This window comes from Cervus canadensis, chromosome 33 (genome assembly GCF_019320065.1).
Source record: "Cervus canadensis isolate Bull #8, Minnesota chromosome 33, ASM1932006v1, whole genome shotgun sequence".
Lineage (NCBI taxonomy): Eukaryota > Metazoa > Chordata > Mammalia > Artiodactyla > Cervidae > Cervus > Cervus canadensis.
In genome coordinates, this window is record NC_057418.1 from 3,752,612 (window position 1) to 3,777,078 (window position 24,467).

General features: G+C 37.7%; 1 protein-coding gene across 7 annotated transcripts in view; it reads left to right on the plus strand.

The window, feature by feature from the left end:
• LAMA2 (laminin subunit alpha 2) overlaps positions 1-24,467 on the plus strand; it is a 693,967-nt gene that overhangs the window by 576,856 nt on the left and 92,644 nt on the right. For all 7 annotated transcript variants that reach the window (XM_043457137.1, XM_043457138.1, XM_043457134.1 and 4 more), the window contains one exon: positions 15,462-15,564. In XM_043457137.1, the coding sequence (XP_043313072.1) occupies positions 15,462-15,564 (103 nt within the window). The remainder of the gene's footprint in view (positions 1-15,461; positions 15,565-24,467) is intronic.

Genomic DNA, 24,467 nt, shown 5'->3' on the forward strand with positions numbered 1-24,467 from the left:
AACCTAGATAGCATATTAAAAAGCAGAGACATTACTTTGCCAACAAAGGTCCGTCTGGTCAAGGCTATGGTTTTTCCAGTGGTCATGTATGGATGTGAGAGTTGGACTGTGAAGAAAGCTGAGCACCGAAGAATCGATGCTTTTGAACTGTGGTGTTGGAGAAGACTCTTGAGAGTCCCTTGGTCTGCAAGGAGATCCAACCAGTCCATCCTAAAGAAGATCAGTCCTGGGTGTTCATTGGAAGGACTGATGCTGAAGCTGAAACTCCAATACTTTGGCCACCTCATGCGAAGAGTTGACTCATTGGAAAAGACCCTGATGCTGGGAGGGATTGGGGGTAGGAGAAGGGGATGACAGAGGATGAGATGGCTGGACAGCATCACCGACTCGATGGGCATGACTTTGAGTAAACTCTGGGAGTTGGTGATGGACAGGGAGGCCTGGCGTGCTGCGGTTCATGGGGTCGCAAAGAGTCAGACACGACTGAGAGACTGAGCTGAACTGAACTGAACTCAGTCCTTATGAGGCACCGCAAAACCACAGAGTTGGGCTCTGCTTGCCTTGCTCAGGGCATGTCATTCATTCGCTCAAGCGCACCACAGAGCTAGTACAGTAAAGCAGAAAACTTGTGTATGGAGAAAGCAGAGAGCCTAGAGCTCTGAATGTTCTTGCCTTGTCCTGAAGATCCCAGACGAGCCCCCAGGATGATAGCTTATGGTGAACAGTGTCCAATTCTTGATTTCCAAAGAAGATTTAGCTTCGGGACCAGGGACCAAGCTTGATCCTGCAAGAGCTTTTGTGCAGCAGAGTTTTATTAAAGTCTGAAAAGAGACAGAGACAGCTTCTGACACAGACATCAGAAGGGGGACAGAGGTGCCCCCCTCACTAGTGTTAGCAAGGGAGTTATATACTTCTTTAATTAGTTATTACAGTAAATCAAAAGAATGTCTCAAGGCTGTAAAAATTTTACCAGACCCACTCCCACAATTTACATTTTAGAATGACAGGATTAGAACTTAACAATAGAAAGATCCTACCAGACCCATTCCCATAATATACATTCTAAGGATATCAGGATTAGTCAGAAGGTTTTCAGGGAGGAGAAACTGTCCTCAAGGAGGATACATTGTTGTTATATAATCCTTAGTACAGAGTTTAAACTGAGTTGTTTGTTGTGTAGTCATCAGTTCCAGGCTTAAAGAAAAAAACCTTTTATGTGACTAAGGAATGTACAGGGGGGAAAAGGTGTTTGTCCTTTCCTCCTCCTTGAGAATTCCAGACCTCTATCTCTGATTTGAGAGCCCCAGGCCCCTTTTGCCGCCTCAGGGACCCCAGCCTTCTTTTTAACCTACCTAGGAATTGACTCTATCACTTCACACTTAGGAGACTCATTTTCACGCCAACATGAAATATTCACTTTTCCTCAGCACTGATGCTTATACATGATAGGCTAGCCAAACTCAAACATGGAGCTAGGAGAAGTTTTAATGCATACAGCATGTCCACTTATTATTGTTATTCCGTCCCCATAAGCTGTGTAAAAATAATTAAATGTCTGAAAAATTGCTAAGTAAAGGCTAAAGAGAATCATTGATTTATTAAATGGCTATCAGCAAACACACAGAAGACTGATTTGGTCAGAAAGATTGGTAGACTGTGTTTCGGGAACAGAATAAATAAAGTTTTAATTTTAATAATTCATTATAATGTAGTTCTATTGTGCTAGAAAAGAAATATATTTGCCATTAAATTGAGCAATTACCTAGGTAGAACTAGCATTTCATAAATGTAAGAGCTGGTATTATTGCTACAGCTATAGATAAACATAGAAGAGTAAGATTAAGTTTATTATTTATGTATGAAAGAGTCATTTGAATCTAGGCCTACAAAGAAGGAAGAATGTCTTTAATGAATTAAAAACAAAGTACAAAGAAGCAAAAGAGGAATTTATACAAGGAGGAAAAAAGACGTGTTAGACAAGCAATAAAACAACCAATTATTACTGTGAAGAAAATGGATGTGAGATAATATGAGAAGGAAAAAAAGCGTTGAAAATAACATAGGGAAAAAAATCCCCAAATGAATGGTGGAATAATCTTAAAGCATAATTGACATTTTTAAAGCCACTTCACTTTTAAAAATCTGCTTAAGTTTACCTATTTGTAATGCACATGTAATCAACAATGTAATTGAAAGGAAAATATGAGTGAGAAGAAAGTTGATCCTTTATTTTAATTAAATAGTGAGCAGGTGGAGTCTATAAACAACTAAATATTGTAGTATAGTTGCTATGTAAACAGCAACAACCTCTTATCTTGCATATTTAATTTATTTAAATCTCAAAATGAAATATTATTTTAGGAGCATGTTGTTGTTCAGTCACCCAGTCATGTCTGACTCTTTGCAACCCCATGGACCACAGGACGCCAGGCCTCCCTCCCTCACCATCTCCCGAATTTTGCCCAAGTTCATGTTCATTACATCAGTGTTGCCATCCAGCCATCTCATCCTCTGATGCCCTCCCTCTTCTTCTGCCTTCAATCTTTACCAGCATCGGGAGCTTTCCTAGTGAGTCAACTGTTCACATCAGGTGACCAAAATACTGGAACTTGAGCTTCAGCATCTATCCTTCCAATGGGTTGATTTCCCTTAAGATTGACTGGTTGATCTCCTTGCTGTCAAGGACCTCTCAGGAGTCTTCTCCAGCACCACAGTTCGAAGGCATCAGTTCTTTGACACTCTGCCTTCTTTACAGTCCACCTCTCACAGCCATACTGGGAAGACCATAGCCTTGACTATACAGACCTTTTAGGCAGAGTGATGTCTCTGCTTTTCAACACACTGTCTAGCTTAGTCATAGGAACATAAACTTTATGAAAAAACAAACACTACTACTTTTCTAATGGGCTTCCCTTATGACTCAGATGGTAAAGAATCTGCCTACAGTCAAGAGACCCAGATCCATCCCTGGGACAGGAAGATCCCCTGCAGAAGGGAATGGCAACTCACAGTATTCTTGCCTGGAGAATTCCATGAACAGAGGAGCCTGATTGGCTACAGTCTATGGGATCGCAGAGTCAGACACAACTGAGTGACTAACACTTTCATACTTCCAATTTTCCATTAGTGTTGGGTGGGAAAATTACTATTATTGTATTGTTGGTATAAAATTATTGTTTCCCCTATACACAGTCTCAAAGATAACATCTCATTTCATACTTCTCATTGGTGGGCACAAGGAAAAAGAGAAGGGAAATATATCACTCTTTCAAAAATAGAATATGAAGGTCCAGTAATTTCTTTCTAATCTCAATTGCTTTGATGCTATAAAAAGTCCTCAGACTCTAAAACAACAGAGAATTAAATCTTGAAAAACATTTCCAGATCATAGGTGAACTTAAAACCTGTTTTATCAACCAGATCTGATTTTAGAAGTAGATGAGGAATAGATTTTATATGCTGCTGGAGCCTTGGGATGACAGTAGTCATGGTTTCAGGGCATTGGGAGATGAGACCCTCTGCCCTTTTCCACTGGGAAGTTCTTAGATGATGTACACTTGAATCTGGTATATCCAAACAGCAAGCAACAGCGACAAAACGGAAGGCTAATGTAGAATGGATTCTATTGTTCTTGTTCGTTAAGATCATGAAGAGTTATCACATAATAACCACACAGTCTCCGTCAACCTGAAACGTTGCCCTCCTTCCTTTCTTAATTTCCTTCCTCCCTCTCTCTTTTTCTCAGAGTGAATGGAACGTGTTCTGTGATATACACTTCAGGGTAGAAAACGTAGGCAGTCCAACCTTCCCTAGGTATCTTGCATAAAAAGAATCACTTTTTCATGTCCCGTGGTAGCTGAAGATTTCTTTATTTTCTTCTGTACCCTCTTCTTTACACTACAATCTCTGTTACCGTCTAAAGCTCTCTCCCTCTCTCTCTCACATACACACTCTCTAATCCAGAACCCTCTTTCTCAGTTATTAATAGTCTCAGGCTCAGTGTTTAGTCTGATCTTCTCTAAGAATCAGCATTAGAAATTGAGAATTTATACTGACTTTCAACTCCAGTGCTCAATGTGGTCTTCCTCTTTGTTCTCCAAACCATGTTCTGTCAGCTGATGCAATTATGCATCATTCCTGGAAGCTGTGAGTCTAAATATCTGCAGCATGATCTTTCCCAAACAAAAATAATGTAAAATGCAGAAGAAGGTGAGGGTAATTTGTAAGTAATTCTTTTTCTCATAAAAAAAATAATAGTGGGATAGTTAGTAAAGAACAGTGCTGTGTAAATGTTATGTAGACTTTATAGGAATTACAGAGAGGGGGAGAAATCTGGAAAAATTTTCCAAGAGAAAAATACACCTAAAATTAAGTAGGTTTAAAGCCTTAGATCGGAGAAGGCAATGGCACCCCACTCCAGTACTCTTGCCTGGAGAATTCCAGGGATGGAGGAGCCTGGTAGGCTGCAGTCCATGGGGTCGCAAAGAGTTGGACATGACTGAGTGACTTCACTTTCACTTTTCACTTTCATGCATTGGAGAAGGAAATGGCAACTTACTCCAGTATTCTTGCCTGGAGAATCCCAGGGTGGTGGGCTGCCGTCTATGGGGTTGCACAGAGTCAGACACAACTGAAGTGACTTAGCAGCAGCAAAGCCTTAGACACCTGTTCCAAATAAATACGTGAACTGCTGTTGTAAAGTGACTTCCCACTGTTAATTCCTTAATGTAAGGAGAGTAAAAATCCATAGAAACTTCAAAAGGAGTTTTTTCTTGCTTTTGGGTTGAGAGTCTAGAGAATAAATTGGATTTTTGTAAATTTACTCTTATGTAGCAGGTTGATAGAGAGAAAAACCCTGTTAGAAAATAAGGATACTAGAAAGAAATTGTCAGGGAGCTCTGATAACATAGCAGCCTGAATTAATTAGATCCCTCCTAATGTGAGAAATTCACAGAAATGTTAGATAAAGCTCTAACTCCCAAAATTTAACACATACTTTATTTTGGAAAGAGGAAACAAAAGGGTAATCTGAAAATAAAAACAAGAGAAGCATAATAGCACATCCTAAAGCTGGCATCTTAGTGACTCACTGAATTTGGAACATAAATATAGATCATATGTCTAGAGGCTGGATTTTAAAAGCCTGAGCAGGGAGAGAAAACATCAGAAACATCATCCTAAACCTATAAACGAAGGAGTCTTTTTTGACTATTTGAAAGTATGCAAAATTGTGAGACTTCCAAACAATTTTCTCATCAATGAGCACTCCCTCTAGACCAGAGCATGCCAAGGAATCTTGGTTCTTTTCATGCCCCAGTTGTGAAAAATGTCTCTCATAAGCTACTAAAACCACAAGCCTACAGATTGAAGTCCAAATTATACCATATATTTTTACATATGGATTGAAGTTCGCATGGTACAAGACTTTCCAAGCTAAAATTTTAACAGAGTAGAGAGGAATTGGTTCTTGCAACCCTTAGAATATCTAGAAAGGCACAGAAAAGTGGTCTGTTTAGCTACACCGTAAATAATCAACTAGGAAAGAGGGTAGGCAGGCAAAGTATATAACATGATCCTGAAGTTTTTCAAAAATCTGAAAGGATATACAATAAAAGTGTTTAAAATTATTGCAATGTTAAAAAATAGAAAAGAGTGATAAGAAAAACTACAGAAGATTATGGAAATGTATAATAGAAGCAAATAAAATTTCTAAAAATAAAAAGTATATAGTAAGTATAACTAAAAATTAATGGGAAAGCTAAACAAGGGAGAAAGAGAATGAATTAATTGAAAGAGTTGATACATTACCCAGAATGCAGCAAGCATGGTAAAATATAAAAGAAGTGTAAAAGACAAGGAATATACCTTGTAAAAAAGCAATGTAAATCTATCAGGGGTTCAGAAGTTGAAAGAGTGAGAACAGGGAAGTAGTAATAGTCAAAGAGAGACTGAAAATTTTCAAGGGCTGGTGAAAGATAACTTCTCAAAGAAAGCCCTTCACGATAAATGAGTTTCTCCGGTGGCTCAGACAGTAAAGAATCCATCTGCAATGCCAGAGACCTGGGTTTGATCCCTGGGTCGGGAAGATCCCCTAGAGGAGGGCATGGCAACCCACTCCAGTGTTCTTGCCCGGAGAATCCCCACGGACAGAGGAGCCTGGTGGGCTACAGACTACGGGGTCACAAAGAGTCAGACACGACTGAGTGACTAAGCACTCACACTTCATGAGAAGTAAAATTTAATCTATACCTGGCAAGATCATTGTTAGACTATGGAAGTCAAAGAGAAAGAGAAAACAATATCTTAAAATAATCTAGAGAAAAAAGACTTTGGGTCAGACCCTGAGCGCACAGCTGCAGCGTCAGGAGTTTTAAAATATGCTGAATCTCTGCTTGCTTTCTGCTCTGTGACTTCAGGTTCTGGTGACCATGGCATTCTGTTTAACTCCTACCTCCTTTTCCCAAAAGAGAATGTCTCCAGAATTAAAAGTTAAGCTAAAAATAGCCCTCATGAGGACAGAAACACTAGTAACTCTGTGAGAATTTCACTTTTACTAGATTCTGTGATCTTCATATAGGTAATACTTGGTGTTCAGTAGCTGATCACTAAATGTCAGTTGCTCCCTCCCATCTCCAAACACTGATACTAGGAATCTAGAAAGGCTAGGATACTCCAGATTTTCAGAATAGATTAGATATTTACACTGCCACAAGGGACTCCTTGAATAGAGAAGAAAATTTCAAAAGAAATATAAAATTTATTTCCCTACTTAGATTGAAATCGTCTATGAATATTTATTTAAATGTAGTTTAATAGTAGTTTAATTTAAATGTAGTCTTGTAAGTTGTTTGTTTGTTTGTTTGTTTGTTTTAGTGATTAGAATTAAGTTCAAGGGGTGTGCTGAAATTTCCTAATCAGGATGTGGGAAGAAGATAGTCAGAATTTGAGGATTAGAAGATCTGCCTACAAGTTGGATGCTGAGCTGTGTCAGCTGAAGTGTAGCTTTCTAAGAAACTGCACATTCTCTTCTGATCTCTTTCTTGGCTTAATGCCAATAGTTAATAATCCCCAAAGCTTAAAATTTATTTTTTAACCTGGTTTGATATTCAGTCTCCAATTATCCTTCTTTGATGCAATTGTGGTGCTTCTAATAGGTAACTTCTGAACTGTTTATTAACATGAGGTGTTAAGCATGTCTACATTTTCAATGTTTTCTTTGTTTTTAAACCTTTTTTTAAGCCACATATTTATTGTACTTCATATATAGAGACATTATGAAACACATAGGAATAAAGATAAATAGAATTCCGGCCTGTCCTCAAACCATAAATTATCATTTAAGTTTTTATTGTCATGTTAGTAAAAATAACACTTTCCAACTTTTACTACCTTATTTATTCTTTTCCTTTATTACATTTTTTATTTTCTTATTATTTTTATTATTCTTTCTTTTAATATTAGTAGTGTTATTCCTAATAATCTCTTCTTTTTAAATTAGTTTTTGAATCCTTACGTAGCTAAATTCTTTTAATACCACTGCTACTGGTCAATAAATCATATAGTCAAATACTGTGAATTTTGCAATAGTATGATTAAACATTAAGGTATTTCTAATGAGTATTTGTTTAGAAATGTGGTCATAGCTTCTCTTCGGTCTGTCTTATTTAATATTTGCTTTGTGTAATTGGATGAACCAAAATACATAAAGAATACTTGCAAGGTCATTTTTGAGTTTTTATTTCCTACATAAAGAACTGCAAATATTAGCAGAATACACATTGCAATCAAAGGCCTGATAAAATATAGTGTCAGTTAAGTTTTAAACTTTAACTCACATATACCTTGTATTTTATTCTGTCAGCCATTACTTAGAAGTTATTCAAACAGTAATTTTGACCTCTTATTAATATCTATAATCATTGGAATTTAAATTCTATACCAGTGTAGTGTTAATGGAAAAAGTAGTATAATCCGTAATAGGTTTGACAATTGAATCTGTCAATAAAACTGGTGAGCATTTTTTCTCCATCAGCAATTCAGCAACTTATCTAAGAACTGACTGATTTGTGCAAGAGCAAATATGAAAAAGTCAGTGAGGGTCTAAGTTACACAGAAAAATATTGAATCTGTGTTTGAAAATGGTATTCCTTAAGCCAGCTAACATGATATACTGATTTGAGTAAGTAACTTTTAAAAATCTATTGGAAGCAGAGAAACAAGCTTCTGTTTTATTACCCAGAATGTGATATATTTAAAATTTCAGGGCATAAATTGTTAGAAATGAAATCAAAGAGTTTGATTAGTCAGCAACACAGAAACTCTTTGGGGTGATGCTATAATACAATGTAAATTTAAACTAATTTTATTCAAGACAGCAGTGCTCTCAGACCTGCTACTTGAGATTTCCACCAACAGGAATAAATATAGGACTAATCAGGAAGTGAAATTGCCATGTTGAGTTTGATTCTGGACATTAAATGGAAAGAAAGGCATAAGCCCTCTAAGGATGGTCTCTAAATCAATAGACATTTCTCCATTGTCTTTACTCAGAATCAAGACTCATTGATACCCACCAATGCCACCCTCAATAGCTTGTCTAGTCCCTACTCCATGGCAACAGTCAGCGGCGTCCAGAGGCGCTGGAGCGATGGCGCTCAGACTGTGATTGGTGAAACCTGTTTCACTCAGTTACTATACCTGTTGTTGTTTTCCAGTCTCTATGTCACGTCTGACTCTTGGCAACCCCATGAACTGCAGCACGCCAGGCTTCCCTGTTCTTCACTATCCCCCAGAATTTGCTCAAACCCATGTCCATTGAGTCAGTGATGCCATCCAACCATCTCATCCTCTGTCGCCCCCTTCTCCTCCTGCCCTCAGTCTTTCCCAGCATCGGGGTCTTTTCCAATGAGTTGGCTAAGGTGTTGGAGCTTCAGCTTCGGCATTAGTCCTTCTAGTGAATATTCAAGGTTGAATTCCTTTAGGATTGACTGGTTTGAACTCCTTGCAGTTTAAGGGACTCTCAAGAGTCTTCTCCAACACCATGGTTCAAAAGCATCAATTCTTCGGTGCTCAGCCTTCTTTATGGTAACTCTCACATCCATACATGACTACTGGAAAAACCACACCTTTGACTATATGGATCTTTGTAGGCAAAGTCATGCGTCTGCCTTTTCATGCTCTGTCTAGGTTGGTCATAGCTTTTCTTCCAAGGAGTAACCATCTTTTAATTTCATTGCTGCAGTCACTGTCTGCAGTGATTTTGGAGCCCAAGAAAATAAAATCTGTCACTGTTTCCACTTTTTCCCCATTTCTTTACCGTGAAGTGATGGGACCGGATGCCGTGATCTTAGTTTTTTGAATGTTGAGTTTTAAGCCAGGTTTATTCTATATACTATTTTTTTTAAAAAAAGATTTATTTATTTAGTTTTGACTGTGCTGGGTCTTTATTGCTGTGGCCTTTCTCTAGTTGCCGAGAACAGGGGACTCTTCTTCACTGTTGCAGAGCCGGGGCTCTAGGCATTCTCTAGGCATATGGGCTTCAGGAGTTGTGGCCCATAGGCTTAATTGCCCACTGCATGTGGGATCTTCCCAGACAAGGGATCTAACTCATGTCCCTTGCATTGGCAGGTGGATTCTTAACCACTAGATGACCAGAGAGGCCTAAATATACTTTTAAATCCTCTCTTGATTGTCTTTCTTGGTATTATCGAGCTGCAAATTCACAGTCATGAATTCTAAATTCTCATAAGTAATTTTTAGAGGCTTTCTATTCCATCATTTGGTCTCCTTTCTCAGTTGCCTTCAGTCCTCCAGAGGCTCATTTAACCTCTGTCCCATCTTAGGATATTATGTGATGCCAGGATCTACAGCCTTTCACCAGATTTTTGACCAGAGTCATTCCTTTGGGTTGTTTCTGAACTCATTTTTGATTTAGTGTTTCATTTTAGTATCCTGCAGATTTTTGAAATGTAGGTTATTTAAAAACACATTTAAAATCAATACACGGTGATTTTCTTATTTTAAAATTGAAAGTGATCTTTTATGACAAAAGCAGTTCATATCCAGTATACAAAAATAGGAAATACAGACAAGCAAAAGGAAGAAAATCTAAAATGTGTATAATCTCACTAACCACGATCACTTTTATAATATTATCTGTCCATATCGTTTCCTGTACAGATGGTTTTTGTACAAATGGATAACTTTTGCATAACTGTTTTTATAGCTTAATATATCTAATTAGCATCACATACATTTTTTCAATATTCTCAAAAGTTATATCTTTTAAAATATATACAAGACTAGACCCACCATTTTTTCTAAGAACTTGTTTTCTTATAGTAAGAAATTTCTCCCTAATTTTTAGCAACAGTCTAACATGCCCAAATATAAATTTTTTCTGACATATATTTTACATAAACACATTGCGGCTAATTATCAGTCCTTACATATACCTCTGCACATTTTGGACAGCTTTCTTTATTAAAAATATTTTAAGTTTATAATCATCTAAGTCACATATTATCTTGACAAATTATCCCCTTTGGAAATGTGCAAGACTTGTCTTCTAAAATAAATTATTTCATAACAAAATAAGTTATAAACCATGCTGATGAATTTTCAGCTAGTACTTTCTATAGAAAACAAAAACAAACAACAATTATATGTCTCTCCTTAGTGCCAACTTTTTCAATGAATTCAGGAAATTTATCTCTAATAAAGAAGTTATTTGAAGGCCACTTAGAAAAATAATAAGAATATAGAAAGAAATACAAACAATAACTTTAAAATTTGCTTATTTAAATAATAAATCAGTCACATGTGGGTTATCTTCTTCCCTAAGAGCGCCTCCTCTGACAACACACACCTAGATATTTCCATGCTCCATTGTGGCAGTAATCATTTTCTGTATAAGGAATTTTGCCACTGCACTCTACCACTCCACTGCACTTCGGTTAGAGAAGGCAGTCATTCCGTCTGTGAATATCAGAGCTTACTCCAGTGCTTGAAAGAACTGCTGCTGCTGCTGCCGCTAAATCACTTCAGTCATGTCCGACTCTGTGTAACCCCATAGATGGCAGCCCACCAGGCCCCTCTGTCCCTGGATTCTCCAGACAAGAACACTGGAGTGAGTTGCCATTTCCTTCTCCAATGCTTGAAAGTGAAGAGTGAAAGTGAAGTCACTCAGTCGTGTCCAACTCTGTGACCCCATGGACTGTAGCCTACCAGGCTCCTCTGTCCATGGGATTCTCCAGGCAAGAGTACTGGGGTGGGGTGCCATTTCCTTCTCCTTGAACGAGCTATAAACTTTTATTAGGTAAATCAATCGATTCATTCAGCTATTAATCAATGACATGGTGCCTTAACAAGTCACTATGAATATTTAACAAATAGTAGAAAGAAGAAAACTAACATGTATTAAAAGCCAATTAAGTGCCAAGCCTCTGTTAAATCTTTGTAGACTTTATCGGTTTTTTTCTTGTATTTTTCCTTCTCTAATGATTTAAATTATCTCACATTTTCCATAAATGATTTATTAGCTAACAAAACATGTAGCAACCTATATATACTACTAGATCCTATTTTGTGTGATGTAATAAAAGATTTTAGGTAATTTTTATATATATATATATATATATGTATATATATAGAGAGAATAACTTATTTATAAAAATACAATCTCTAAAAAGCAGGAAACAAAATATCTTGCAACTCTTAAGAACCTCATTTATATTTCACATATGCTGTAGACAACGGCTCAGAAACTCAGATGTGGTGCTTATAAATATGTATGAAGTATAATTAGCTTGGAAAATGCTGCTTCATCAACAGGCCTGATATTGTTGATGTGCTTCAGTGACTTACTAAGCAGTGTTGGAAAAGGAACTCTCCAGATTCCAACAAACTGAAGCAGTTCTCTTCACCCATATCATGTTAGTCTTTTCCATTCTGTCATCACATGAAAGACTTGTCTTTTAAACCTGGACTGTTGGTACGTTGCTGTTATGCCATCAGCTCTTTATTATTTTGGAGTGCTTCTTTGCCCTATACTTATTAAAGAATTAAATTTGTATTTTAAAACCCTTATATACATCCACACCTGCACATGCGCACGCACACACACACAAACACCACACACAATTCAGTTCCACATGATTTCACTGGTGAATCTACCAAACATTTTATAAAGAAGTAATTAATTCTTCAGAGTATTGAAAATGAGGAAATATGTCCAAGTCATTCCATAATGCCAGTATTACTATGGTACAAACCAAAGACATTATGAAAAAAAAGAAAATTATAGACCAATATCCCTCATAAACCTAGATGGAAAAATTCTGACAATGTTAAAACACAGAACCGTTTATTAAGATAATCTACAAATTAGAAGAATGTATTTGCAAATTACATATCTGATGAAGGATTTGTATCCATATGATACATAAATATCTTTCAAAACTCACTAAGAACAAATAACCCAATAAAAACTTGTACAAAAAATTTTAACAGACACAGCCAAAGAAGATGGTGAAAAGCACATGAAAAGATACTCAGCATAATTAGTTGCAAGGAAAATGCAAATTAAAACCCAAATGTTGTACACACCATTAGAATGTCTAAAATCTTAAAAAGACCGACTATATCAAGTAGTGACAAGGATATAGTTACATTTGTAACTCTTACCCACTTCTAGTGAGAATTAAAAATAGTACAGATAATTTGGAAAGCATGTTGATTGTTTCTTAAAAGCGTAAACATATATCCACCAAATAGTCTAGCCACGCCACTTAGAGGTCTTTCATTCCAAGAGAAATCATCATATGTTCATACAAAGATTTGTATACAAATGTTAATAGTGACTCTGTTTAGAATAGCCAAAGCTGATGTAATCCAATGTCCATCAAGAAGTGAATGAATAAATAGATTGGGACATCTCCATGTGGGACTTCCCAGGTGGTACAGTAATAAAGAATCCACCTACCAGGGTGGGAAATGCAAGATATGCCAGCTCGAACCCTGGGCCAGGAAGAGCCCCTGGAGTGGGAGATGGCAACCCACTCCAGTACTCTTGCCTGGAAAAAATCCCATGGACAGAGGAGCCTGGCAGGCTATAGTCCATGGGGTCACAAAGAGTTGGACATGACTGAGCAATGGAACACACACATGTATTTATGTAAATAAAAAAGAGATCACATCTTGATACGCACACAACATGGATAAATGTCAAAATAATTACCCTGAATGAAAGAAGCCAAACAAGCAAAAGAGTACTACATACTGGATGATTCTAATATATAAAAGTCCATAAAATACAAACTAAAAGTTTTGGAAACCATAGTAGTGCTTATGTGGAGATAAGGAAGGATGAGGAGTGGGAGGGAGGGTATGAAAAGAAATGATGAGTATGTTCTCTACCTCAATTGTTTGACGGTTTCATGGGTGTATAAATATCAAAGCTTATCAAATTGAAAATTTTAAGTATGGTAAGGTTATTTATACCTCACTGAAACTGTTGAAAAGTGTAAGAAAGTAGAAAAAAGTGAACATTGCCCATCACTCTTCCTAGTCCCTCCGAATTTCCACAGCTCAGACTAGCCTTTTTCATGTTGTCCGGCCCTTCTTTTCTCTCCCGTCATTTCATTAATTTTCTTATGCATAGCAAGTCAACTCTATCTCCCTCCTTTACCCCTTTGCCTCCTTTGCATATCCAAGATCAGCTGTAAAATATTGGTTGTTAGATTCTCACCAGACCATGGTCCTGTAGAAAGGAATTCATACCTTAAGACTCTGGGGAAAGCTTGCTCCCTTGCTTGATTGCTTTGTCTAGCTCCATCTAGTATTATCCTGATGGCTCCGGATCATCATTGTCAATATTGGCATCTACTGAAGCCTGTTTCATCCTTATCCAAATAGATTTGGATTGCTGAGATTTAAAGATTCTCCAAGTCGGTGTTCTTTCCTCATTGTCACTTTGTCAGCTGTTACTTCGGCTGCTTTCATGTGCTTAGAGAATCTTCATTCTTCTTTCTTTGTAATTTCCTTTCTCTAATCTGTTTTGATTCAGGAAACCTGTAACCAAGGGAGTAAGAATGGCATATAAATTTGGAACAATTCTATATGAAGCTGAGTAGGTAATGGAGGCTTATTTTTTTGAGTAAGGTACATTGGAGTTGTGCCATTGATATTGACACTCTTACCTTTTTTTCAAAATAAATGACACTTAAATGACGTTACTGTATCTAATTCCCCACAGACACCATAGGACCAAGAATTTCTGTATTCTCAGTTGAAGAGAGTGTCCACTTCCCACAGCATAATTTGTCAGAGTTGTCAGGCAGCTCTTTTTGCAAAGGCTAGATATAAATGCACAGATTCTTTTTGTTTATGTAGATGTTTCCAATGTGGCCTTTTGTAGATATCATAGTATTAATCAATCTGTTTTATAAGCAATAGATTATTTAAGTGAAAGCTGTTGGAATAACACCTTAAAATAAATTTTACCACAACAGTAGCAATCTCTAATCTCTCCTAGTTTAGTGTTCAAATGGTATGATAAAAAATGTTGTTAAACCACTGGAAATGTAGTTGAAGAGTATTATGTCTGGGCTAACCTGAGTTCAGATTTATAACTTCAACAGTAAGTATTTAGCATTCACTAGCTTTTCTTATACTCTGAAATACTCTTCCAATTTAGAATTTACAAGATCTAAATTTGTAAGACCCTATTTGGTTTATCTTTTGGTATGTAATGACTCTTGACATGCAAACATTATTAAAATAGATAACTAAACATTTACTTTAAGCAATCCTTTCCCATCTCACTCTATTATCTTTGTGACACCTCTCTTAGTTCAAGCCTCAACAAATCCATCTTTGCTAGGAGATGATTGTGGCTCAGAGCCTGTCATTTAGAAGGTTTTATTTTAATACTTGGAGATACCTTCAGAAGAGGAACACTGTTCTTCCTCATTTCAACACCTAGGGGACAGGAGATGCTTCCTCCACTTATCCCACAGCTGGAATGAGACGTGCTTAGGGATCAAGTCAAGGACGCGCTTAGTTCTCAGTCTGCTTGGCCGTTTGACAGCGCTGGACAGTCCTAACCAGTTACGGCCATGCAACACTGCCACTCACCGCGCTCTGAGCCACTTCTGTGTCTCTCGATTTCTGATATCATGCTCTCCTGGGTTCCCTTTGTCCTTTCTGGAATCTCAACCACCTTGCCAGCCCCACTTTCTGTACCTGCCTTTAAATAAATGTTGGGATTCCCAAGGGTTCTCTTCTAGACTTTCTTCTCATCTCCTCACTTTAATCACAAATACATGATGATAATGTATTATTCTGCATGCATAGTTCAGAATGCTTTCCTAAGGGTGAACGGTGTACCAGCTCCCTTCAGGGTAGCTCGACTCCTTCATTCTTTGGTTTTAGAAACGTGACACTTCTTTTTCTGCCCACAGGCAACAGGTCCTCAGGGTTCATTAAAGGAAGGTGCCAAAGGTTCTCTTCAGAAAAGCTTCGGAATTCTTAATGAAGCCAAGAAGTTAGCAAATGATGTAAAAGGTTAGTGTGATCTCTTTTTATTATTATTTTCAGTGTAATTGTAGTTGTAATTGGTAGGATATTTTATCAGATTATTGGAAAAATGTAATCGTTGCACCGTGGTTGTTAACGATTATTTTTACTATCTAGATTTAATGCAAGTAAACTATCTTATCAGTTTTACTATATTTTGCCTTCACACATCAATTTGTACTGGGCATTACTTCAGATTTTTTTTTTTTTAACTTCAGAATTTTTAAACCTAATTTCTGTAACATCATTTCATCTGTGTCTTAAGTAGAGGAACTTTTAATTTTTAAAGTATGGCAACTTTTAAAGAGCATCAAATGCCACCTATTTTGACTTTAGAAATTATAGTCACAAATGAGTGAATAAGTATAAATATCTTTGTGCAGCTTTTGATTTAGTGGGGCACATCTCTGAAAAAGTTTTTGCCTCCTAAATACATTTTTGTGTATTTTATCCCTAATTCAAAGATCAAAATGCATAAAATATCTGCCTTGATATGGCATGGGTTTTGCATTAAAAATTCAATACAGCCCACATTCTAGATAAGTTATTATATTTATTATTTCATTCAAATATCTCCTGTTCTCATGTAATTGCCTCCTGTTTCTGTCTTTGGTCTCATTCTTTCCCCTTTTCTGCCTTGCATCCAGCTCCCCAGCCTTACTGAGATATTCATGCTCTCTGAAAACTTGCTGCCATTTCAAACCTCCACATTCTGCAGTGTTCATTCTTCTCTTTGGAACTCCTCCCCATCCCTTTTTTCCAACCAACTACCTTCTACCAGACCTTCAAGATTTAGTCCAAATGTTATCATCTCTGGGAGGCCTGGCACCCCATCTGGATTACATGCCTCCTCTGTGTACCCCTTTCTCACAGAGTTGTCGAATCATCACAGCCATGAGCTTAGCATCCATCTTCTTAAGGACAGTAGCAGGATCTTCTTTTTAGCTTTGTATTTTGGTGTATAGTATCACAGTGACTATCTCAATTCAGGAAATAAGCATATTTTTTAAATAAAAGAATAATGTTTGTCTTTACTAACCTTAGGAAGAAAAGATATTTTTATCATTTATATTTGCCAATGCTCTCAATGAATAGTCTTTGATTTCCAATAGGGGCTGGCATGGGATTACACGTTTTGTCTCCATTATGGATAGCACTCTGACAGTAAATGCTTTGGATTGCGTATCATAGGTGAAATATGACCCGTTATATGTATAATCCTATTCAGGAAACTGCATTCATCTCAGCCTGAACAATAGCTGTAGAGTCAGACCTGCTCTCCTCACCTGGCGAGTCGGGTCACCCCGTTACTTGGTCATCATGCCTTTCACCCCAGTGCGCTCGCCCAGAGCTGAGATCAGGGTGAGGTGGGAGGTCCGGCCATACAAGTGCAGGGTTAGATTCTGCTTCTATTGAAAGTGTTTAATATTTTGCTCATATTGATCTTTTTTGAATTAAATGTGATTAAAAAAATACTGCATGAAAACGTTTTATCTTGAACACTGAGTCTTGGGGGGCCCCTTTGAATTCCACACCTAGGGGAATGCTGAGTCTCCTCACCCTGCTCCCAGCCCTGTCGTTGACTCTATTTCCCCACAAACACTGGTGTTATAAAAATGGAAAAAGAATCTTATGTTTCAAGAGTTTTTTCTCTAAGGGAAAAAGAAATCCAAGGACAGGTGTGGTAGCCAGGGTTAGGTGACAGAAAGGTTCATTAGTTTAAATGTCCTTTTTTGTACTTCAGGTAGTACATTATTTAAAGTAATGAAAACCCACAAACTACTCAAGTAATAATTCCTCCAGAAATCCAAGCCAAGGCTCTGACGGAGATGGGAATGTTTTCCTGCTACATTATGACATTCCCCTGATTTGTGGCCAATTACACAAGTTATAAAATGGCTCTTAATCAGGGAAATGCCATATATTGCCACCAGGAACTGCTGAAATAGGCCCTACAGAGCAAAATACTTGACAGCAGCTATTAAAATAGAGATTTAGTCATTTCTCTCTCCATGGAGCCTGGAGTTAGAAGGAATAAAGATGGTGAGGCAGTATACCCTCCATATTTCTAATGTGTTACTTGGTTCTCGTCAGTACAATCCAGTTAGTTCATGAGCTTTAGTCGTGAATAACTTAGAGCTGCTCCCTGCCATCTTTATCTGTCCTTGCCTTCAGAGAACCTGAACTTGCCAGGAGCAGTTTGTTTTGCCTTTTAAGTTTTGAGTATACATTTATTAAAAGTAAATTTGCAAAAAAAAAAAAGTAAATTTGCCCTTGTGCACATTTGCCATTTGAGACCAGTCTGTATCAAATTGATTGAATGTCCATGGAGATAAAAATTGTTTTGTTGATGGATATGGGACTTGATACAAATTGATGACCAAAAAAGCTAGAAGACAGATTGATGCCACTGGGTGAATTAATACTACTTTGCAGATTGACAAAGGATTTTGTCAAAAAAAAAAAAAATAGCCAGGTGAGGCTCTCATGGAATGTGTACAAGGCAAAGATTGAAGTTGAGGATGGTATATTAGAAGTCTGAAAATACTAAAATTCTATCATTATATACCTTATCTTATGTAGAGTAACTTTTTAACTTTATTTGCCTCTTAATTTAACCCTACTTTTCAAATTATGCTCAAAATAAGTGAAATTATTTAATTACTTAGGAACAAATAGATAACATCTCTATAAAATGAATGACATGCACATTGAATAAAAAGATCTAATCTCAAGCCCAAGGATATGGAATCAATGAACTGTATGACTTATGATGTTCTGCAAAACACAGAACAGTGCCAGAATTACCCGAAACATTAATCAAATTAATCCATATTTTCTTCTGTACCATGAGCCTCCAGACACTGAGTCATTCAGACCAGACAAATGTATCAAAATGGTTTTGCAATCATGAATATAACACACTTGCAATTACTAACCTGTTAAGAGTCTGTGTTATTATTTCAGATTAGATACAAACAGAATAAACAGGAATATTGTAGTAATATTAAACTGAAGAATGATTTAGGAGTTAAAATTTGCAGGACACTAACCTTCTCAGTCTGCTGGCTTTCTGAATAAAGTAGCTATTCCTCTCTCCCAATAATAAATAAAAATATTTTTATATTATTAAAACTAGACTCCTCTTGGGAATTCCCTGGCAGTCCAGTGGTGAGGACTCCATGCTTTCATTGCCAAGGGTGGGGGTTCAATCCCTGGTCAGGCAACCAAATCCCACAAGCCGCATAGGACAGCCAAAGTATTATACATATACATATATATATAGTGGTTTAGTTACTAAAGCACTCTTGCAACCCATGGACAGTAGCCTGCCAGGCTCTTCTGACCATGAGATTCTTCAGGCAAGAATACTAGAGTGGACTGCCGTTTCCTTCTTCAAGGGATCTTCCCAACCTAGGGATTGAATTGGGGTCTCCTGCACTGCAGACAGATTCTTTACCGACTGAGCTACCAGAGAAGTCCCAGTATGTATGTGTGTGTGTGTGTGTGTGTGTGTGTGTGTGTATGTATGTATGTATATAATGCATATATAATATATAATATATTAATATACATATATACATTAATACATAATTATTAATATAATGTATAATATACACATATATAATATATATTATATATTTATATTGTATGTATATATATCAGTTTTAACTCCTTGCATTAGACATCTTTTTTTGCCTTAGAAAAATTACTTCTTGGGCTTCCAATAAGTTCTCAGTTCAGTTCAGTTCAGTCACTCAGTCATGTCCGACTCTTTGTGATCCCATGAATTCAGCACGCCAGGCCTCCCTGTCCATCATCAACTCCTGGAGTCCACCCAAACCCACATCCATTGAATTGGTGATGCCATCCAGCCTTCTCATCCTCTGTTGTCCCCTTCTCCTCCTGCCCTCAATCTTTCCCAGCATCAGGGTCTTTTCAAATGAGTCAGCTCTTCACATCAGGTGGCCAATGTATTGGACTTTCAGCTTCAACATCAATCCTTCCAATGAACACCCAGGACTGATTTTGTTTTCTTTTTTTTTAATTTGCATACTACCATTTGCCAGAATCTGCCTTCCCAAAAGTATGCAAGTGAAAGACAAACAAGCCATTCCATTGACAAAAAAATAATTTTGGATTAAATGGATAAAACCAACCCTGGATCCCCTAGCCTATTGTAGTCCAGAGAACAAGCTAATCTTTTCCTGTATAAATTGCTGATTCCTCATGCAGAGTTTTAGTTCCTCCTTAGGTGTATGAATAGAGAAAATTGAGAAATGAAAATAAAGTTGGACTTGGTTTCAGAGTTTAAATGAGAAGTGGCAAAATAAGGGCCAAACACAGAATGACAGAAACTAATAGAACCAGAAAGTACTTGTCTCACTTAAAGATATTTAAATTACATTTGTTTTAGAATACCTTGCTGGCCAAAACAAAAGGAGCCTGCAAACCCACACTCAGGCTTTGGAGCTTGTCCTAGAAAAACCACGTGGAGTTTTTGATGTCTGGATATTTTGGTTTCTCATTCAACTGGCTGAAGAAAAGACTGTCCTCTATCCTGATATCTTAAGACTTTGGAGATAATAGTGAAAGTGAAGTCGCTCAGTCGTGTCCGACTCTTTGCAACTTTATGGACTGTAGCCTACCAGGCTCCTCCGTCCATGGGATTTTCTAGGCAAGAGTACTGGAGTGGGTTGCCATTTCCTTCTGCAGGGGATCTTCACGACCCAGAGACTGAACCCAGTTCTTCCACATTTCAGGCAGACACTTTAGTGTCTGAGCCACCAGACAAAGCCCCCTTCTCTCCTCTCCTCAGGCTTCAACTATAATCTGGTGGTGGGAGGGAGAACATGTTCCGTTCCAGCGAACAGCTATTGAGGGCCTAGTGAGCACTGTGGCCAAGGCAGACAAGAACAGATTTGTCACTTTTCAATCAGGACAAAGTTTCCCAGTAACATGCCTTCCTATGAACACAGGCCCTATTTACTGATCTTAGGGGTTCCCTTGCATGGTACATGTAAGGGGCATGTCTGGGCAAAAGAGGAAATCAGAGATAGGACATATCCCAAACTTGTGACAGCAACTGGGAAAAGGTAAGCATAGGAAAAATGTGATGGAAGCAGGCTAGGTGTGCCCCAGCATGGAAAGACTGGGTGGAGCAGCCTCATCAAATCCACTGAAAGGAGGCCAGTGACAAGAATGGGATTTTGGATTTCACCCAGCTTTCTTCCTTACTCACCTGCTCTTCCTTCACTACGAGTGTTGGGATCATGCGCTCAATGGTGGGGTTGACTTGAGGGCAGGTTCATGTAAGTGGATGAAAAATTACAGTAACGTGGCTTGAGATAAATTTTACTTCTTATGTTCTCAAAACATTCAAAGGTAAAAACATAATATAATATAATAAAATTAATAAATTGTATAGAGTAATCAAGGGCTTCCCAGGTGGCTCAGTGGGAAAGACTCCAACTGCCAATGCAGGAGACATAGGAGATGCAGGTTTGATCCCTGGGTCAGGAAGGAAATGGCAGCCCACTCCAGTATTCTTGCCTGGGAAATTCTATGAACAGAGGACCCTGGTGGGCTACAGTCCATGGGGTCACAAAGAGTTGAACATGACTAAGTGGCTGGGCTCGCATGCATAGAGTAATCATATTATAAAATGTAGTCAAGTTACCATTTTTGTATGTAAGTGAAAGTATTAGTTGCTCAGTCCAATTCTTCGCGACCCCATGGACTGTAGCCCGCCAGGGTCCTCTGTCCATGGGATTATCTAGACAAGAATACTGGGGTGGGTAGCCATTCCCTTCTCCAGGGGAATCTTCTTGACCCAGATATCGAACCCAGGTCTCCTGCATTGCAGGCAGATTCTTTACCATCTGAGCCACCAGGGAAGCTACAATAGAATCATTTAATTCAAAGAAATTCTGTTTGAATACACTGCATACGTATAGTAGAGCCAACACTTTAACTAGCCCAAGTTAATGTGGTTCCAAAGATGATGTTCTTAAGCACTGCTGAATACAAACACTGGCCTTTTGCCATGGTGTAGAGGTGACACATTAACATTCATGGCCCTAAAAAAGGTTTGATACATGAGTGAATGGATGAGCATTGCAGGAATCTCTCATTACCAGAAAGGTCAAAATCAAGGTGTTCACGTGACCTCATACAGATCCCTTACCTCTTCCAAACTCTGCTGCAGAACTGTGGATAAAAGCACTGCAGAAGTTAACCTGCTCTCTAATTCAGAAGGAATGCTGGGCTGAACAAGTTATAAGCTGGAATCAAGATAGGCAGGAGGAACATCAACAACTTTAGATATGCAAATGATACCACTCTAATGGCAAAAAGCAAAGAGGAACTAAAGAGTCTCTGGATGAGGGTGAAGGAGGAGAGTGAAAGAGCCAGCTAAAAACTAAATATTAAAAAAAATAAAGATCATGACATCTGGCCCCATCACTTCATGGCAAATAGAGGGGGAAAAGATGGAAGTAGTGACAAATTTCCTCTTCTTGGGTTCTAAAATCACTGTGGATGGTGACTGCAACCATGAAATCAAAGACATTTGCTTCTTGGCAGGAAAGTTATGACAAGCCTAGACAGTGTGTTGAAAAGCAGAGACACTACTCTGCCGACAAAGGTCCATATAGTCAAGGCTATGTATGGTCTTCCTAGTGGTCACTTACTGTGGTGAGAGCTGGACCATAGAGAAGGCAGAGTGACGAAGCACGGATGCCTTCGAATTGTGGTGCTAGAGAAGATTCCTGAGAGTACCTTGTACAGCAAGGGGATCAAATCAGTCAATCTTAAGGGTAACCAACCCTGAATAATCATTGGAAGAACTGATGCTGAAGCTGAAACTCCAGTATTTTGGTCATCTGATGTGAACAGCTGACTCATTGGAAAAGTCTTTGATGCTGGGAAAGATTGAAGGCAGAAGAGGGCATCAGAGGATGAGATGGCTGGATACACTGATGCAATGGACATGAATTTGGACAAACTTCGGGAGGTGGTGAGGGACAGAGAGGCCTGGTGTGCTGCAGTCCATGGAGTTGCAGAGTCAGACACAACTGGGTGACTAAATAGCAACAATTCAGAAGGAGCCTCTACAACAAAAGATGAAACATATTTGTTACTTTGTAAAATATTTGTATAAAAAAATCTTAAAAGAGAAGCCATTCCTCCATTTTTTGATAAAGAAGCAAATCAAAAGTGATACTGAGTTTAAGTAGTAGCTCATAAGACAAATTTCGTGATAATGAAAATTTTGTTTGCAAAATGTTATCTATATGATAATTTGCAGTAGTTCCATTTAACTAGACCCTTCAATATTGAAAACAATTCAAACTTCACCCTTATGAATGAGAGATTCTCTCAAGGTATTTATTTGTGCTTTGTTGTCTACTCCAGTATTCTGGCCTGGAGAATTCCATGGAATGTGTAGTCCATGGGGTTAGCAAAGAGTCAGACACAACTGAGTGACTTTCACTTTCATGTGAGTAAAAAGTTAAAAATTGCATTTGAGGAACTTAATTAGATGTGTTTGAATAGTCAAAATAGAACATTCCCATTAAAATATGTAAAATCATTCTTATATTTAGTTGATAATGGGGGCTATATATTAAGAACATATAGAAGGAAAATAAACAACTGCAGATTCTAGATGATGCACTTTAAACACAGAAGAAAGTAAATCATAAATAACATTACTGAAAACTGGCAAAAATACCAAAGCAGTTCTCGACCCAATATGAATTACCCAACCAATGTAAATTATTTTGTTACCTTTTAATAACTGCATAATAAATCCAATACTTCCTCATACATCCTTCAACTGGTTTCTCGTAACAGTCATATGAAATTATCTTCATTTTACATTGTAAAAATGGATAGAAATGACATTTGAAGCCACATCTTCCAACTTTAAGTCCTATAATTATTTCATTGCACTATACTACTTTAATGGCTAGATTATGTAAAAGAATGCATCATCAATGATCAAAGAAATACCTGTAATAGCTTTATTTTGAATTATTACATAGTTTAATGTTACCAGTTCCAAGTTAGCTAAACTCTAATACGTTCAGCACAGTAACAGGAACATGGTCAACCTGAGTAAATTAGTATTATTATTAATGGAAGTAACTTGCAACTCTGTCTAGCGATTTTCATTCTGAATACGTCTACCTCATTCGATGTTACACAACAAGGGGAAATGATGTTGTCAGGCGTGTTCACAGTCCAGCCTGGCTGCTCTGCCTGTTTTCTCTGTTTATGAGCTCTGTCTTTGCCAAACTCACTCCTGGACACTTGTCTTCTGGTGTGTGGGAGTGGATGAGAAAGGGACCGCCAAAATTAGAGCGTGTGTATGTAGTTAGCCGTTGAGGTTCAGTGGATGTTGTATCTGGAGAGAGCATAGGTGACTTGGCTGTAGCTACTGGGTATGAAAAGTGAGGAAATAAGGAGAGGAAGGTGTGCAAGGTAGTACTGTGGATTATAATTTGGCTCCTTTTCTTGTTCATCAGAAATTGTAAGAGTTGGATTGGATTTATCTTAACTACCAATAATTCTCTCTTTGTCCATGTTACCATTCAAACTGCTACACATGCGTTCTTCCTTTCATTTTGATTATAGAAATCTCTGCCTCAGGTATCTTCATTTAAAGGCAGCCTTGGATCATTTATTTTCCTAGTTTTGCATGGCTAACATTTTATAAGTTTTACACTTTAAAATCAGCAATTATTTTCTGCACACAACTTCTGTTTATCTGAAGAATTAGACTGACAAAGTGATAAAGTGATTAGACTTGGTTTGAGAAATTCTAAAAGGTACTTCAGAGAAAAATAATTAGGGTATAAAAAAGGATAACCTAAGAAGAAAAGAGT